Raw genomic sequence first — 17,542 nt, 5'->3', positions numbered from 1 at the left:
TCTTTCTTTCTTTCTTTCTTTCTTTCTTTCTTTCTTTCTTTCTTTCTTTCTTTCTTTCTTTCTTTCTTTCTTTCTTTCTTTCTTTCTTTCTTTCTTTCTTTCTTTCTTTCTTTCTTTCTTTCTTTCTTTCTTTCTTTCTTTCTTTCTTTCTTTCCCTATTTATTTTTGTGCCTCAGATTACCTTTGTTTCTCACAAAACATGACCAAGATGAGAGGACTGAATTTTCTCAAATAAGATTAGCTTTTATAGAAACCAAGCTTGAGGCAACTGAAATATCAAATACACAGAGTAATCCTTTAAAATGTTTTTAGATAAAAGAATGATGCTCACCATATTAATAGAATTTAGAGTTGGAAAGAGCCTTAGACATCAACTAATCCAGGCTCTTTGATGATGAAGTTGAGGTCCTCAATCAAGGAGACAGCAATAATAATAACAAACATTTATCAAGTAACTTTTGTGTACCAGGACTATATTGACTACTTTATAATATTATTTGATCCTTACAATACCAGAACATGGGTGCCACTTTACAGTTGAGGAGACTGAGGCAGATACAAGTTAAGTGACCTGCCTACAACCACACATCTAGTGTTTCTGGTTGGATTTGAACTCATGTCTTCCTAATTCTGGGTCAAGGGTTCTATTCTCTGGGCTACCTTTGAAACAAGGATTTCTGCCTCCAAATTGAGTGATTCTTCCCCTGTTGGTAGCTGCCATTCCAAACTAGAGAGATTCAAGAAAAGACCATTCCCAAAGGTTTACCTTTACAGTTATTTACCCTGCTTTGCAGAAAATGTCATGTTTCCACATTGAAATGAAAGTAGCAATCCTAGGTTCTTAAATTGTGTCTTATTTCAAAGCATCCTTGATGAGACTGGCTCAGCAACAAGTTGGGTAAGGTGGCCCCACCTTTGGGATTCTGGAGAGGACTTGGCTGCCTGTCAAAAACCCAAGAAGTAAATGTGGTTAGGGTGGGGTGTATAAACACAGGGCTGAGCTTGACCTGGAGAAGGGGAACAGAGCTGAATTTGGGAAGCAGCTGTCTGCTGTGCTGAAAACCTCTGAAATTGACTAAGGAGCCCTGGTGAGAATGTGCTGCTTTTTGCAGGCCCTGTTTGTCTTCAGATCCCATCTGGGAAAATAACCCATATGGAAAAGAGAGTGCAAGAGGGACAACAGATGCCTCTAAGAGCAACTGTCCACTTCTTTTCTCCTTTAAGAGAAACTGTCATCTGCCATTTGCTGCTTGTGTCTGGATTTATTTCTTCCAGCCTGTGGCCCTTTTTTTTTTCTCTGTTGCTTTTGCCATTGGGAAGGTAGATTGAGGAGAAGGAATGACTTGTTTACTGTTCCTCTGTCTTCTTTTACCAGATCATTTACTTATAGGGATTCTTGATTTGATTTTCACTTTCTCTTCTGTTGCTTTGATACTGTATCTTGAGAGAGAGCGTGTTGCTAAATGCTACTTAGATCTCAGTAGCAAATCATCACTGTCTCACATGGGCAGCTCCTCGGTAACAATGTTATACACTTGCTAAGTCATCTTCTACATATTATTGTATATTGTATTTCCTGTGCATGTGTCTTATTCTTCTACTAGACTATAAGAACAGGGACTGTCTTACCAGATGGCACAGAAGGAAATAAACAATTACCAAGTCAAGAACACGTTTCAAATATTCCTTGCTAGTGACCCAATTTTATACTTATCTAGCATAAATGTTACTGCAGTCAAGATAGATTAGGAAGGACAAGCTAAGAAGCTGCTAGAATTAATGGATACAGATGAAATATTTGATGATATCATCTAAACCCTAAACTTGGCATCTTTCCCTGTTCTTCCTCTCCACCCCAATCCCAGAGACATGATATAGTCCTTTGCCCACAGTAGGTGTTTAATAAATTTTAACTGAATAAATAGATTTGTAAATTTAATTTAATAAATTTAGCTTGAATTTGTTGAACAGAGAAACTAAAACACTTTTTAAAGGGTTAAAAAACTTCCAGAGCACACTGAAAGAGCTGATCTCTGATCAGGTTATAAGTATCTCACCTTAATAAATGGCATATTACAAAAAATAATATAGTCCAATCTAGAGGTCAGGCTGTACTGAGAGCTCTGAGCATTGGAGTTTCAGACCTTTCTCTGATATAAATTAGCTGTCATAACTTGGGCAAATATCTGAACTAGCTGACCTTTAGTTTTTTGATCTGCAACTGGAGTCCTTTCTACTTTTTAAATATACATGGATTCCAGAACAGTCATTATTTCAGGTCAAAATGAGATATTTGGAATAATAGTCCTTTGCTAGTGAGCAGATATAAGATATTTGACTGTTTTTCCAAGCTGTATAGTTTGGTGGTGTTTTTCCCTGGTGAATTAGTAAGCATTTATTAGGCACTTACTATGTGCCAGTGATTATGCTAAGCACAAGTGATACCAAAACCCCCCACAAAAGTAGCCCCTGCCCTCAAGGAGCTTACATTTTAATGGGGAAAACCACATATATAAATCAGAACATACAAAATAAATTTATATAAATTATATATACATATATGTCCCTGTTTTATGTGCCACAGTTTTGTATATATTAACAAAACTGTCAATTGCTCCTTCCCTAATCTCCAAAGATAACAAATAAGTATAATTAGCAATAGCATAAACTTCACTAGCAACTTGTAGGACCAAAAACTCTCCTGGAAAGATGACATTTGAGGTGGGGCTTAAAGAAAGCAAAGAATTCTTAGAGTTGAAGTAGGAAGGAGAGTATTCTAGGCAATGGGGTACATACAGCCAGCACCAAGGTATTGAGATGAGAGATGAGAGTGTTGTGTACAAGAAACAGTGAATAGGCCAATATGACTAAACAATAGAGTTTATGGAGAAGATCGGGAAGGTAGAAAGGAGCTTGTGAAGAGCTTTAAATGCCAAACAGAGGATTTTCTGTTTTATCTTGGAAGTAATAGGGAATCACTGAAGGGTTTTTTTTATTCTAATGAGAGAACAATTCTGAACTTTATGAACAGCTCATAAAGCTAAAACAGTATCTAAGATGCTGTTGTGATTTTATTTCTCAAAAGAAATTTATATACTCAGCTCCACTTATTCTCCTTCACTTTCAAGGCTTAGAATACAAAACCATTTGCACCAAGCCCTTTTATACGATACCCTTTAAAGAGGTGGTAGTTTGGGTAAAGGGGAGGGCAGGTCAGGAAATATTACCACTCCCATGTTATTTCTGAGGAAGAACCTTAGCCTGTATGTCTGCGTTCTGGGATAGGGACTAAATCTGACAATTGAGTAAGTGCTTGGCAGATGTCTCCTCTATACACACAGATACAGACACACACACACACTTACACACAGACCCTAAGTCTTTGCCCACCCTGTCCTCAGGGTAAGGAAGTAGATTTGCAAAGGGGGAATGGTTTGCATTTCACACCTACACTTGGCTACAACCCTGAGGTAGGTAAATAGTCAATAAGCATTTATTAAACACCTACTACATGTTAGTTATTGAGGTTCCAAAAAAGGTAATAGACTCACTATTCTCAAGGAACTCACCATCTAATGAGGGAGACAACATAAAAACAACCAAGTACAAACAAGATATGTACAGGATAAATTAAAAATAATCAATAGCTTGAATTAGATTCTTTTGGGAGCCTGAAGGAAGACAGAAAGAAGAGTTTTTGAAAGGCAGAGAATTAATAACCTCCTGGCAGGGTCATTTGGGAAGACTGACTTGTGTAAAACTGTGAAATAGGCAAAGATTGTATGGGGGATGAATACTTGGTTGGATTGTGGGCAAGTCCTAGCTTAATTATTTACTAGTGGCCTAACATGAGCAAGCAGTTAACCCCTCTATGCTTTAGTTTCCTTTGGAGTAGATGACGACCTGGGTTCAAATTCTTCCTCTGACACTGATGAGCATGGGCAGGTCACTGCACCTTATTTTACTTTAGTTTTGTCCTCTGTAAAATGGGGATAAAATGGCAATAGATCTTAGATCATAGGATTATTGTGAGGCAGAAAGGAGATAAAGTATGTAAAGTGCTTTGAAAACTTTAAAGCATTAGATAAATGTCAGTTGTCTTTAATATCTATAAAATGGATTGAATCAGGGCTTTGAAAAAAAATGTACAAAGTATTATATGAATGTGAGCTATTATTTCAGAGTTTTGGGAAGAAAGATTCTTACCTTGTAGTCAGTCTTGTTTCTGCTCTCCCTCCCTGCCTCACCCTCCCCAGAGCATAAGATTTCTAGGTCCAGGGCCTGACAATGCACCTTCCCCCCCAAATCACCCCCACTTTATTACACCACATTTGGTCCTCCCTGAACCTCGTTCTCAGCTAACTAAGGGAAAATTCTAGAATTTAATTCATACTAAGCTGATAAAGGCTTATGCCATGCTAATGCCTTAGGCACATTCTCCTCCTTCACCTAAAGTATTTGCATTTAAAAAGAAAAGTTCTGACTTTCTAGTGATGAAATTTTAGCAATTATGGGAGTAACAAGTAGCAGGGATATTTCTCATGACTATAGTCTTCCCACACCTTCCTAAGCAGAGGGGCACATATCAGGCCATCTTTGGTACTAAGGGAGAGAGTCAGACACTTAGATTTTTTTTTTAAAGCTCTTGAAAGGCTGCTCGGTTTTTCTGTACACCTGTCCTTTTGCTAAGATTGTTAGCTACCCACAGAGTACTCCTTATTGGAACCCTTTGGTATCTTATAACCCATAGAATATTTGACCTAGAAGGGATTTTAAAGAGATTGTTTAGTCTAAAACCCTTCTCAGTGACAAGGTGGATAGAATATCAGGCCTGAAGTCAGGAAGACCTGAGTTCAAATTCAGCCTTAGATACTTACCAGCTGTTTAACCCTGGGCAAATCATTTAACCTGTCTTGACCTCTCTGCTTATATAATTGCTTATATTACCTCCTTTTTTTTTCTAAAAGAGGAAACTGAGCCCATGGTTAGTTGCACAGCCAAAATCCATGAACTCTTAGTCATATTCTTTTCTTGTGATTTGGTACCTTTTTTTTTTTTTTTTGGCAGTTTATAATGATTTTTTTTTCTTGGAGGGGGGAAGGCAGGGCAATTGGGGTTAAGTGATTTGCCCAAGGTCACATGGTTAGTAAGTGTTAAGTGTCTGAGGCCAGATTTGAACTCAGATCCTCTTGACTCCAGGGCCGGTGCTCTATTCACTGAGCCACCTAGCCACTCCCTATGATTTGTTTTGACCACTTTAAAGATTTTTCGCCCCATTAAGCCTAAACATAGAACTTAGCTTTCCCTAAAAGAAAATGAAATTTTTTCTCAAAAACCAATAATCCCCATTGATGTTCATTGATATTAAAAGGCACTCAAAGGAAACACCAAGGAGAGGGTCCCAAGCAAACTCTACTGTTTTATGTCAGCATGTTTAGCCTAGAGTTCTGCTCTAACAGTATAAGGGAAAAGAAGGACCTGATATGTACTGGCATGGGAGTCAAGAAACTTGTGTTTGAGTCTTCATTCTGCTGCAAACTAGCTTTGTGACCTTGCTAGAATTACTTAGCTCTCTTTCTTTAGTCATTTCTGCCTTATCTGTAAAATGAGAAGTATGAACTCAATGGTCTCTAAGGTGCCTTCTAATGCAAATGTTCTCTTTTCTCTCTGTTCCTTCCTTGCTTCCATCCTTTTTCCCCTTCTTTTTTTTCTTCCTTCCCTCTTTTTTTCCCTCCCTCCCTCCCTCCCTTCCTTCCTCCCTCCCTTCCTTCCTTCCTTCCTTCCTTCCTTCCTTCCTTCCTTCCTTCCTGCCTTCCTTCCTTCCTGCCTTCCTTTCTTCCTTCCTTCCTTCCTTCCTTTTTATAGCTAGAAGGAACCTTTAAAATCATCTTGAATAACTCTTGTTTTACAGATCAGGAAACTGAAGCACAGTGAAGTTATGATTTCCCCAAGATCACAGAACTAGCAAGTGGAGGTTAGCTTGATTGGTTGAACTGAGTCACATACTGGTCAAATAATTTTGCTCCAACATCACAAATTGTGCTCTTAATCCCAACTCTTTGTATCACAAGGGTCTGTCAGTCATAAAGGGACTAGGTATGAGAGATGAATAAGTGGAAGCCTATGCCAACCACTGGAAAAAGATGTAAATGTAATAGCCCACTAATGGTAGGCTATTTGTAATATTACTTGTATAGCACAGCATCATTATTTATCAAATTTATAAGCCAATAGGACACAGAAAAAGATGTTTTCCAGATTCGCCATTCTCACAGTAGTAATTGAAAACACTTAGAGATGGTTCTTAAGGCACCTGGGCAGCAGCAGCAGCCTAATTTCTTGGAGGCTCAGCATAACTCCTATCATACAAAACAAGCAGAAAGTCTAACTGTTGGCAGTCTCAATCATGTTACATCATATCAACCTCACTGATTTTGGGCCCATCTTTGCAAAGACAAAGGGGCAGCCAAATTTGGGCCCTGTGATTTTTAGGTATAGACATTGTAATCAGCAGCTATAATAGCTATAATCAATTAGTAAGCTTCCAGGCTACTCTTCTCCATCTGAACTAATTTCACAGTTGTTTCTTTGCTCATTCTCCATGTGTTATTAGCTAACTACATCAAGAAACCTCCAGAGAACCTTCATAGAACCATAGAATGTTAGACTGGAAGGGATCTGAAAACTGGATGTTGAGGAAAACATTAACTATCGACCCGGAAAAGATTTCAGAACACAGAATGTAAGAGCTGGAAGGGGTCTTAAACAATAGCATGTTAGAGCTATGTTAAATCACAGAATGGTCAGACTAGTAGTGACCTTGGATCATTGACCGTGGGAAGCAGAACCTTAGAACATAGAATGGGTGGGTTAGAAATGATGCTGCCATCAAAATGCTAGAGTTCAAAAGAGCCTTAAGATTTAGAATCTTAGAGTATAGGATGTTGAAGCTGAAAGAGGCTTTGGAGTTCATTTAGTTCAGGGGTGAGGAACCTGTGGTCTTGAGGCTGCATGTGGCCCTGTAGGTCCTCAAGTGTGGCCCTTTGACTGAATCCAAACTGATTGAGTCTAACCCCATCATTTAAAAGGTGAGGAGACTAAATCCCTGAGGTGAGAAGTGACTGACCCAAGGTAACCCTAACAGTAAGTAACAGAGTTAAAATTTAATTCCGGTTCTTTTTAAGTTCAAACCCAATTTGCTTTAAACTACACCACCACCTTCTCTCTCTCCTGCCAACCTGGCCTCTCAACACCAACTCACTAATCTCTTGGTTCCCAGGAAGGCAGGATCTGGCAGTTTCCATTCCCTCCCTTCTACCCTTTCAAGCCTTTCCAATCATTGACAAAGCAGTAACCTTTGCCAGAATTAACCTGTGCAGGTAATTGCTATTGGTTTTCCTATATCAGCTTAGCACTTCTCATAAACCAGAGAAGCAAAGAACACTAGGAGAGCTTGTGATACAATATTTATCAGAATTTCTTGGAGATTTATCAGGATATTCTTAGAGTTTCTGTTTTCTACTTTTCAAGTCATGTGAAAAGTCAAATGCACTGCTCAAGCAGAAAAATAATTTAAGAAAAAGAAATAGTGGATAGAAAGGAAGCCTTGGAGGCAGGAAGGCCTAGGTTCAGGTTCCACCTGAAATATACACTGGCTGGGTGGCCCTGGGCAAATGGCCATTTAACCTCTCACTTATTCTCTCCAACTCTTCATGACCTCTTTTGGGGTTTTCTTGGCAAAGATCCTAGAGTGTTTTTGCTATTTCTTTCTCCAGCTCCCTTTATAGATGAGGAAAGTGACTTGCCCAGGGTCACACAGCTAGTGAGAGTCTGAGGTCAAATTTGAACTCAGGTCTTCCTAACTCCAGAACCAGTGCTCTATCCCTTGAGCTGCCCTTTTATTATGGTACTATAAAATTCCATTACATTCACCCACTGTGGTTTGTTAAACCATTTATCACTGATGGGCACCTGTTTGTTTCCAGTTCCTTGCTGAAACAAAATGTACTACTATAAATATCTCTGCGCATATGGTCCTTTTCTGTTGTTCTTTCATACCTGAAAGATGAATCAGTATTTATTAAGCTACTCTTGGGTACGCAGCACTGTACTAGCCCCTGTGGGGGGATGAACGAGAGAAAAAAAAAAGCTTTAGTACCAATACCAGACAGATGTTAATGTTTATAAAGAGCTTTATATACTTCATCTCATTTAATTTCTGCAACAACCTTTTGGGGGCTGGGAGTGGGGGTACTACAAGTAGTTTATTATTGTCCTCACTTTGTAAATAAGGAAACTTACACTCAGGAAATGAAATGATTTGCCTACAATCACATGAATGATGTCAGAGGCAGCATTTGAACTTGATTCTCTCCTGGTAACCAGTCAATTGCTTTTTCCATTCTGACCCCAAATCCCCAATCTTAGCAACTCAGATTGAAAAGGGAGTTTAAAGACTGGTTAATTGTACACGGATCTGCCAAGGTCCCTGCCCCTAAGGAGTTTGTAGCTAATTGGAGAGATGAGAGTGACAAGCATGGAAACATTTGAAAAACAAGACAAGGAAGTACAGCGGCAAGTGGCAAATCATGTAATACCGGCTTTACGGGCTCTAGGACTTGAGGAGAAGGGAAAGAGAGAAGGAAGGAGTGGAGTGTTGCAGAAAGAGCCCTGAACACTGGAGTCAGCAGCCCCAGCTTTGAATCCGGGCTCAGATGCTCCTTCTGTGACCATGGGTAAGCCCCATCACCACTCTGGACCACAGTGTCCACAGCCCTGAAATAAGTATCTTGGACTATAGAACTTCTGAAGTCCCTTCTAGCTCTGACATTCTATGATCCTGTTATTTTTGTAAGGGGAAATTTTAGGATATTAAGGCTTCATGGAGAATCAATAGTTTTAACTGCCCCTTGAAGGAAGTCTAGGCAGGGAGGAGCCCTTAGAGCATTCCAAATCAGAGAAATATTAGGAACAAAAGTGGGTAGGTTGATTAAACTAAAGCTTGGGGCATAGCTTAACATTTGGAAAAGACTCCAGAGTTCACAGGATTAACCAAACGGAGATCCAGAGGGGTAGGGACCTTAGAAGTCTTAATTACTTTGTATTTTCCTTGCAACTTTTAAAAAATTGTGAACTTAATCACCTGTAAACACAAACATTTCAAGTTACAAAGAACAACAGAGAAGGTGGTATAAAAAAGTGTGAACTTCAGTTACATAATTTTCGAAAAGGGTGTGTGTGTGTGTGTGTGTGTGTGTGTGTGTGTGTGTGTGTGTATACAAGGTAAAAGAAAGTAGCTCTGCATTTAAAAAATGTACTTACCTGCAGGGCTGTACAAGTGCAAGACAGGAAAGCCTTAGCTGGATAATTGTGTGTAGCTGTGTGTGTGTATTGGGGTTGGGGAACAAAAAGAAAGATGGGTGTTTTAGCTGCACACAATTTCCACAAGGGCAGGTGTGTATTATAAGTAGCTTGGACCAGCCAATTGCTAAATTTTCAAGGTGAGCATCTACTCCTGGGAAATCTGCCCATCAGGGCTTGATTTCTTGTTTTGTTGATTGTCTGGACTTAGGAAAGTGATTAAACTTAAAAATGCATTATGTATCCTATTTTTTAGGGGATCCCTTAGATTATTAAAACATTTACCAGCACCCTGTCCCCCACTAACCTGTCTCTTCTCCCATCCCAAGTAGAGGCCTTCCCTTGTAACAAAGTAAAGTCAAGCAAAACAAATGAACCCATTGGCCACATCTAAGGAAGAGCATCTGCTTCCCCACCTCTAGTCCATCACTTCTTAGGAAAGAGGTGGGAGGTTCCTTCAGTCCTCAGCCTTTTATATTAATCATTGGTCTAGTCACTGCTCTGCTTAGAGTTCTGAGATCTTCCAGAGTTGTTTTCCCTCACATTATTATTATGGTCGTTATATAAATCATTCTCCTCATTTCACTCAACATCGGCTCATACGAGTTTGTTTTGTTTTGTTTCTCCCATATTCCCTGACTTTCAGAGTGGTTTTTTTCTTATGCTGCTATAAATTCCATTACATTCACCCACCATGGTTTATTCAGACATTTATCATTGATGGGCACCTGTTTGTTTCCAGTTCTTTGCTGTAACAAAATGTACTGCTATAAATATCTCTGTGCATATGGTCTTTTTTTGCTGTCCTTGACCTCCTTGAGGTACATGCCTAATAGTGATATTCTTGGGTCAAAAGCTATGTATTTGGTGATTTTTTGCAACCCTCCATCTTAGAGATGAGAAAAATGAGGCCTAGGAAGGCTAAGTAACTTAGCCAAGGTCACAGAGGTAAGCATCAGAATTGTTGGGAAGTTGTTTTTCAGTCACATCTGAATTTCTGGGACCCCATTTAGGGTTTTCTTGGCAGAGACACTGGAGTGGTTTGTCATTTATTTCTCCATCTCCTATTGCAGATGAGGAACTAAGGCAAACACATTGAAGTGACATGCCTGGGGTCAGCACAGGTGTAAGTGTCTGAGGCTGGATTTGAAACTCACAGATGAGCATCAAAAGCCATCTTTGAACTAAGGGCTTCCTTAGACTCCAGAACCAATCTCTATCCCGTCTTCCCAAGGAGACCATTTAAAAGATAATTTGGAACAACCGACATTTTTTCTCAAGTGGAGGGATGAAATTTGTGTGTAGATAACAGAATCATAGTGCAGGGATTTTAAAGGATCATTAACTTTTATGTGGTAGGGTCATTAGGATATATCTAATCCAATTCCCTCATTTCACAAATGAGAAAAATAAGACTAGAAGTCATTTTACACAAAGGAAATTGAGGCCCAGAAAGGATAAGTAACGTATTCACAGTCACACAGTAAGTGGTAAGGGATAGGATTTCAACCCAGGCCACCTGACTCTTAAGTTCAGTGCTTTGAAACCACATGGGAATTGCAAATATTTATTTAGTGCCTTTTATGTATGAATGACTGTCATGATCTCTGTGAAGCCCCAGGGATGAGTTTAACATTGAGATGTGACCTCAGAAGCTAAAATCTAGTTGATGGAGCATATGTGACAATTATATAGGCAAGTTGAGTAGTACATGGTTGGACATTCCAGACAGTTATATCCGGGGATGTGCTGGCAAATGTTTAACAACCTTTTCTCCAGAGGAGGGAAAAAGACATACACAGGACACACATTAATGTTTTCTCTATCATTTTCTTAATTCTAACAATCAACCAAACAAAGAAAGTCATCAACCCATGGTTTGTAATGTTTGCTGATTTTCGAGAAATAAATGCTCACTCTGAAAACGTAACAATTGGCTGGCCCAAGTATACCTGCCAGCAAGTCCCATTTCATGTAACCAAAAGTGAGTCATCAGACTTCCCTGTTTTTCAGTTCCACCTTCTGAAAAATGGAAATGTAGCCAGTAATCTGTCTTAAATTGTACTTAGCCCTGCCTAGAATTTAAAGTCCTCCTCAAAATAGCTTCTACCTGCATTTCCAATCTCATTTCATAATACTTCTTTTCATGAATTCTTTATTACAGTCAAATTGGCCTGCTAGCTATTGCCCATAGATGACACTGCCAACCCACCTCCATGGATTTGCCTAGGCTGTCCCTCTTGCCTTTAATATCCTAATGACTCACCTTGACCTCTTAAAACTGCTAGATTCATTGGAAGAACAGCTCAAGTATCACTCCTACATGAGTTCTTTCTTGACCTTTCCCATTATCAGTTATCTCTTGTATCTGAAATTATTTTGTACATACTTTTAATTTTCTTTCAATCCAATCTAATAAACATTTATTAGTACCTACTATATGGAATGCACTGTGCTAAGTACTGGGGATACAGTTAAAGAAAAGAAAGACAGTCCCTGCTCACAAGGAGCTCACAATCTAAGGCAGGAAAAAGGGGAGACCAGGGGATATCCAGTGCAAGGGCATCTGGTTCCATGGAATTGAGCCCAGAAGAGAAGTAGATGCAGGGTTGAATGAGACAAAGTCCATTTCCTGCCTTTGATAAAAGAAGGCATGGGAGGAGTTTGGTCCTCCACTTATCTATTTACATATTATTACTTTTCCCACCCCACCCTCCCAACCAAATAAAATGTGTAATAGGGATTTAAGAATTTATTGACATTCTGAGATTTGTAATTCAGAAGGCCCAGAGTTCTTTCCTAGAGATTGGACAATCACAATCTTTATTGAATCCAACCTGGGAGTTTTGAAAGAAGGACATTCCATTTTGGCATATCTGTCACCTTTTTTGAAATCTGGTTGAGCTCTATGCAGCATGGAACATGAGCACAAAGCCACCAAGGGGAAGTTGTGGGAAGACTCAAGACATTCGTCTAGACCTAGGGCCCCTCTCATGTGTAGAGTGCAGATATTATATAAGAAGGTACAGAGTCAAGGTTTGAAACCTATAGACAATCTAAGACCATTCTACTTGAATAATACTAGCCAGACTCAAGAATATTACAAAGAGAAAACCAGAGGGGCACCTAGGTGGCACAGTGAATAGAGCACCAGCCTTGAGTCAGGAGGACCTTAGTTCAGATGTAGCCTCAGACACCTTACACTTACTAGCTGTGTGACCTTGGACATGTCACAACCCCAATTTCCCTGCCTTCCCCCTCCAAAAGAACCAAAATTTAAAAAAAAGAGAGAAAACCAGAGAGGCAGAACTATATTTCATCACATTCAGCTGAGGAACATTAAAGCTCTTACAGAGTTGCCTCAGATGAAACTGATAGCTGCAGTCCTGCTTTCTTCTTACTTTTTTTTTCCCATAGAAGACTACATATTCTTATTTCAACATGCCCAAATGTGACCCAGGTGCTCCTTTTGATTCCAAGAGCATGCTAGTTCAAATTTCTCTAGGGCTAGGAGGGAATCCTTGTCCCTCTGAACTATGAATCCTAGATGGCCAGTCAGTTCTCAAAACTCTGACAAATGTAAGCTCCTTGAGGGCTGGGCTGTTTTGTTCTTGTGTTCTCACGGTCCAACACAAGACCTTGCTGCATGGTAGGTACATACTTTGAAATAAGTTTGTGTTAATTAAGCATTTTATGCTCCCCAAAGGGCTCAAAGGTATCCTGACTACAACCTGAAAATGCACTGCAGCAAGTACTTAACCAACAATTTATTTTTATCCCTTGCTTGCTTATAAAATTTCCAGGAGAGGCACTGGAGTTCATACAGCAGAAATTTCAAACTTAGCAATCAGCATTCTCCCCTACTATATAGCTAGGCACACTGGGACATGGGAAGGTTAAGTGATGTGGCCCCAGGCTCTGGGTGGCTTGCTGTGCAGAAGTACAGGGCTCTTTTCAGGCCTCAGTTTTAATGATTCCTCTCTTTTCCAGGCACTTTGTGCTACTCTCCCGTAGGACTGAGCTATAGATTTATTGATTATATGGCATTCTAGGGCAGTAGGAATGTGTGAAAATGAGTATTTATCACTTAACTTCCATGAAGCTTTGGCTAAAGGTTCATTCTGCCAGAAAACTCACATTTCTGTAGTGCTTTTAAATTTTACAAAATCCTTTCTCCTATGGTAGTCCTGCAAGGGAGGGAGTGGGTTCTTAGGGTGGATGCACGAAGGGGCATTTATCAGGCACGTACTGTGCAGCAAGGCACAATTCTAGGCAATGGGAAATACAAATAGAAGAATGATGTGCACGCTAATGGGGGAGACAGTACACATTGGGTAGTGTTTTCTAGAAATGTTGTTGCTGTTGAGTCATTTCAGTCATGTCCAACTCTTTGTGACCCCATTTGAGGTTTTCTTGGCAGAGATACTGGAGTGGTTTGCCATTTCCTTCTCCAGATCATTTTACAGATGAGGAAACTGAGGTAAATGTGCCCAGTGTCACACAGCTAGCATCTGGGACCAGATTTGAACTAGGTCTTCCTGACCCTAGGTCCAGGGTTCTATCCAGTGCACCATCACTGGTCTCCAGGAAAGGAAACCTTAGAATTACAAGGAAGGTACATGGAACATTAGAACAGTTGATTGTTATTCCCTTTCCAGATGTAGTGGTAATGTTGATTTGATAAGTATACCTTAGCAACATAGCAGCTAGCAAGGTATTAGGGATGGAGAGCCTGAAAGGACACAGCTGGAAGTAATGAGTTAAGTGAATTTGTAGTCACTAATTAACCAGGACCGCTCAGTCCCAGGGTGGGGTTCCAAAACTGAGTAGATTAATTTGGGGGAAAGGAGAGGAATGGTTTCTGTTAGTCTTGTCAAAAGAGTGGGGATATCCTAGGCTAGATAGGGACTCTAGAGATAAAGGACAAGACATAAAGTCATGATTTAGAGCTGGGAGGGGTCTCAGAGGGCATCTGGACCACTCCTTCTCATTTTACCTCTTGGAGGAAATTGAGACAGTGAGGTTTAGATGACCTGCCCTAGAATGCATAGGTAAGTTAGATTAGAGGGGAGATCTTATTAGCACTGCACCTGGGACTGTGCCCACTTTCCAGATGAGGAAACTGAAGTTCAGAGATGACATGACTCACCCAGGGCCCTGTTTGAGCAGAGATCTATCTGAACACAAGTTCAGATTCAGGGCTCTTTCTACTCTACCTTATTGCCTGTGACTATAGTAGGGACAGAAAACTGCCCACTCAGGAGCCATATGAAGTCCTGGGTTTGATTTGTGTGTGTGTGTGTGTGTGTGTGTGTGTGTGTGTGTGTGTGCCCCTCAGCATGATTTTGTGTTAATGAAATTTGGGGCTTTTTATATCCTACCCTCTTCCTTCAAAGTCTGGCCCAGGTGCTACCTCCTTTCCTCTGTCCGGGAGATTTATCAGAGAGCACTAGATTTGGAATCAGGAGACCTGTACTTTTACTCTGACTCTGAAACATATATCCATGCCTGAGGAGAACCAAGTAAAAGAACTAAGCATGTGTCCTCTAGGGAAGAAAAGGCTTTTAAGGGAACAGGATACCTGCCTTCAAGTGTCTGATGAGCTATTACCTGGGAGATGGATTTCACTTGTTCTACTTGGATAGAAGCAATAAATACAAGTTGCAAAGAGGCATATTTAGACTTGACATAGGAAAAACTTTCTATGGATTAGAGAGCTGCCTAAAATGGGATGACCTTCCCTGGGAGAGCAGGGGGCTCCTCCTCCCTGGAGGTCCCTAAATTGTGTGATCATTTATCTTTCCTGTTGTTTATTGACTGACTGATTATAGAAATGATTGCTATGTTAGTAAGGTTGGACTGGGTTTCCTTCTAAGCCTGAGATTTTAAGAATCTCCCTTCTTTTATATGGCAAAAGGTGACGATCATCTTTCAATACTTTTGTAAATGTAAGTAGTTTTTCTTGTTATTATTCCCTTATCATTCTCTACACACCCAGAATCCTCTTCTGGTACAGATCTTTCACACTCTTAGTCATTAAACATTTGTGCGCCTCTTAATTTGCTTGAATTACGATTTGTGCCATATTTATCTGTGCCTAACATTCACCCTTCTTTCCATCCCCTACTGGATTATAAACTCCTTGAGATTAGGAACTGGTTTTCTTTTCTTTTCTTTCTTTTTTTTCCCACAGCTATCAAAGTATCAATCACTGCATATATATAATATATAGTGTGGTATATATTATATGTAGTAGATAACTAATAAATGTTATTAGATTAAAATGAAAGAATGAATGAGTGAGTGACCAAGACTATGCCATGAAATACAATGAGAACTAGATTTGGATTGAGAGGAAGGGCTATATCAACCTCTGCCCAATTCAGTAAACTCCAGTAGCTGCCTGTTACTTGCAAAATCAAATATGAAATCCTCTGGCTTTTAAAGCCCTTTATTACTTGGCCCCTCCTAACATTCCAGTCTTCTTACGATCTACTTCCCTCCATATATTCTAAAATCTGGTGCTGTGACTTCCTTGCTGTTCCTCAAACAATACTAGCTTTCTCCTATACCTGGATCTCTCTTAATCTCCTTTTCTTTGCCTCTGTAGCCCTGGCTTCCTTGAAGTCCCAACTAAAATATCATCTTCGAAAAGAATTGTTTCCTATCCCCTTTAATGGTCTTGATTTCCCTGTTCAGTTATCTCCAAGTCATCCTGCATATATTTTGTTCATACAGTTATTTGCATTTCCTCCATTTCTTTGTATCCCCAGTGCTTAGTATAGTTCCTGGCACATAGTAGGTACTTAATGTATGTTTATTTACTTGCCTTGACTGGAGGTAATTCTTGGCTCTTTGCCTCATATTGATAAGGGGTTTAGACTTGAGTACTTTTAAAGTCCCTTCCAACTATAAAAAATAAAACCCCTTTAGTCCAGAAAATAAGTACTAAAGCAGTTTGCTAAGGCCTTATTCATTGTTGGAGACTCACAAACTTTTGGCATTGGAATAGTTGATTGTTGTTCATTAATTTCAGTTATGCCCTACTTTTTCTGACCCCATTTGGGGTTTTTTGTTGTTGTTGTTTGTTTTGTTTGATAGTGGGGGTTTTTTTTTTGTTGTTTTGCAAAGATACTGGAGTAGTTTGCCATTTCTATTTCCAGCTCATTTTACATGCGAGGAAACTGAGGCAAACAGGGTTATGTGACTTGCTTTTTGTCACACAGCTAGGAAGTGTCTGAGGCCAGATTTGAACTCAGGAACATGAGTCTTCCTGATTCCAAGCCCTGTGCTCTCCTTCACCACACAGCCTTGAAACAGTTAATAGTAGCTAATTAAAATGTCAGAGTAGTAGAATAAGTATTTCCCTTCTGAAATTCATTGTCCTAGGAACAGAAAAGACTGCTCAAAGAGTAAATGAATGGGAAAAAAATTGAGCATTGTGCTAAGCTACATAGGATGAAGACTGAAAGTAAGACAGGGCCCTTAAGGTGCTTGTATTCAAACAGAGGAAGAGTGGTTTGCCCAGAGAAGATTTATGTTTTGCTTTCTCTCCAAAATTCTAGGGATTGAGAGTGGAGTTCTTGGAAGTAATGAGGAGCAATTGGACTTCACTGAACAATGGCAGGATTGACTTGATTCCTTTTCCTAGAGCAGGTGGGATGGTTCTTGGGGTGGGATTAGCTAGAGGAGATGGCCAAAGTGGGATGTAAAGTTTGGTGGGAGAGGTTAGTGTCATGGACCATGGGATGATTTCACCAGAGGAGGCACTTGGGCAGGAGGTCCAGATCTGAATGGTTAACCCCCAACACCCCAACCAGACCACGCTCTCTGCTCTGGAAAGGCAGTGGTAGAATGAATTGCAGGCTTCAGTCTAGAGAATCCTTCAGTAGGAAGGACAGAGAGGAAGGAGATGGCACTCATCTCTTGTAAGAACTCTTGTCCCCTTCCCTTACTTCCCTTCTCTAGTCATTCCTTCTCTCTGTATAAAAGACTTTGACTTTTTCTTTTATTACCCAACTTATTTCTCTTTCTTTTTTCCTTCCATTCTCTTTTTTTCTCCTTGCTTCCCTCAAGTAAGCTCCTTGAAGACAATGGATTTGATTTTTGTTTTTGTGTCCCTAGCCCCTAGCATGGTACCTGACACACAGTAAGAATATAGTAGTGGTGGTGGTAGTAAGAG

The 17,542-nt window shown here is 39.9% G+C and overlaps 1 protein-coding gene across 28 annotated transcripts in view; it reads left to right on the top strand.

Annotated features, from left to right (window-relative positions):
• The window catches only part of DLG2 (discs large MAGUK scaffold protein 2), a 2,470,643-nt gene that overhangs the window by 2,080,784 nt on the left and 372,317 nt on the right, over positions 1-17,542 (top strand). The window contains exon 1 of one of the 28 annotated variants that reach the window (XM_069070993.1): positions 1,065-1,088. The exons of 26 other annotated variants lie outside the window; for them this stretch is intronic. Coding sequence is in view for 1 of the 2 variants with exons in the window: in XM_069070986.1 (XP_068927087.1) it covers positions 8,732-8,735 (4 nt within the window). In the remaining variant the exon portion in view is untranslated. Of the gene's footprint in view, positions 1-1,064; positions 1,089-8,585; positions 8,736-17,542 lie in introns of those variants that run through there. One more of the 28 variants, XM_069070986.1, reaches the window with a different exon arrangement.

The sequence above is a fragment of the Petaurus breviceps genome, unplaced genomic scaffold (genome assembly GCF_028583685.1).
Source record: "Petaurus breviceps papuanus isolate PSGF00001 unplaced genomic scaffold, PetGlider_PUasm1.0 90823, whole genome shotgun sequence".
NCBI lineage: Eukaryota > Metazoa > Chordata > Mammalia > Diprotodontia > Petauridae > Petaurus > Petaurus breviceps.
The sequence above is the reverse complement of the archived record's forward strand: the minus strand, read 5'-3'. Positions and strand labels throughout refer to the sequence as shown.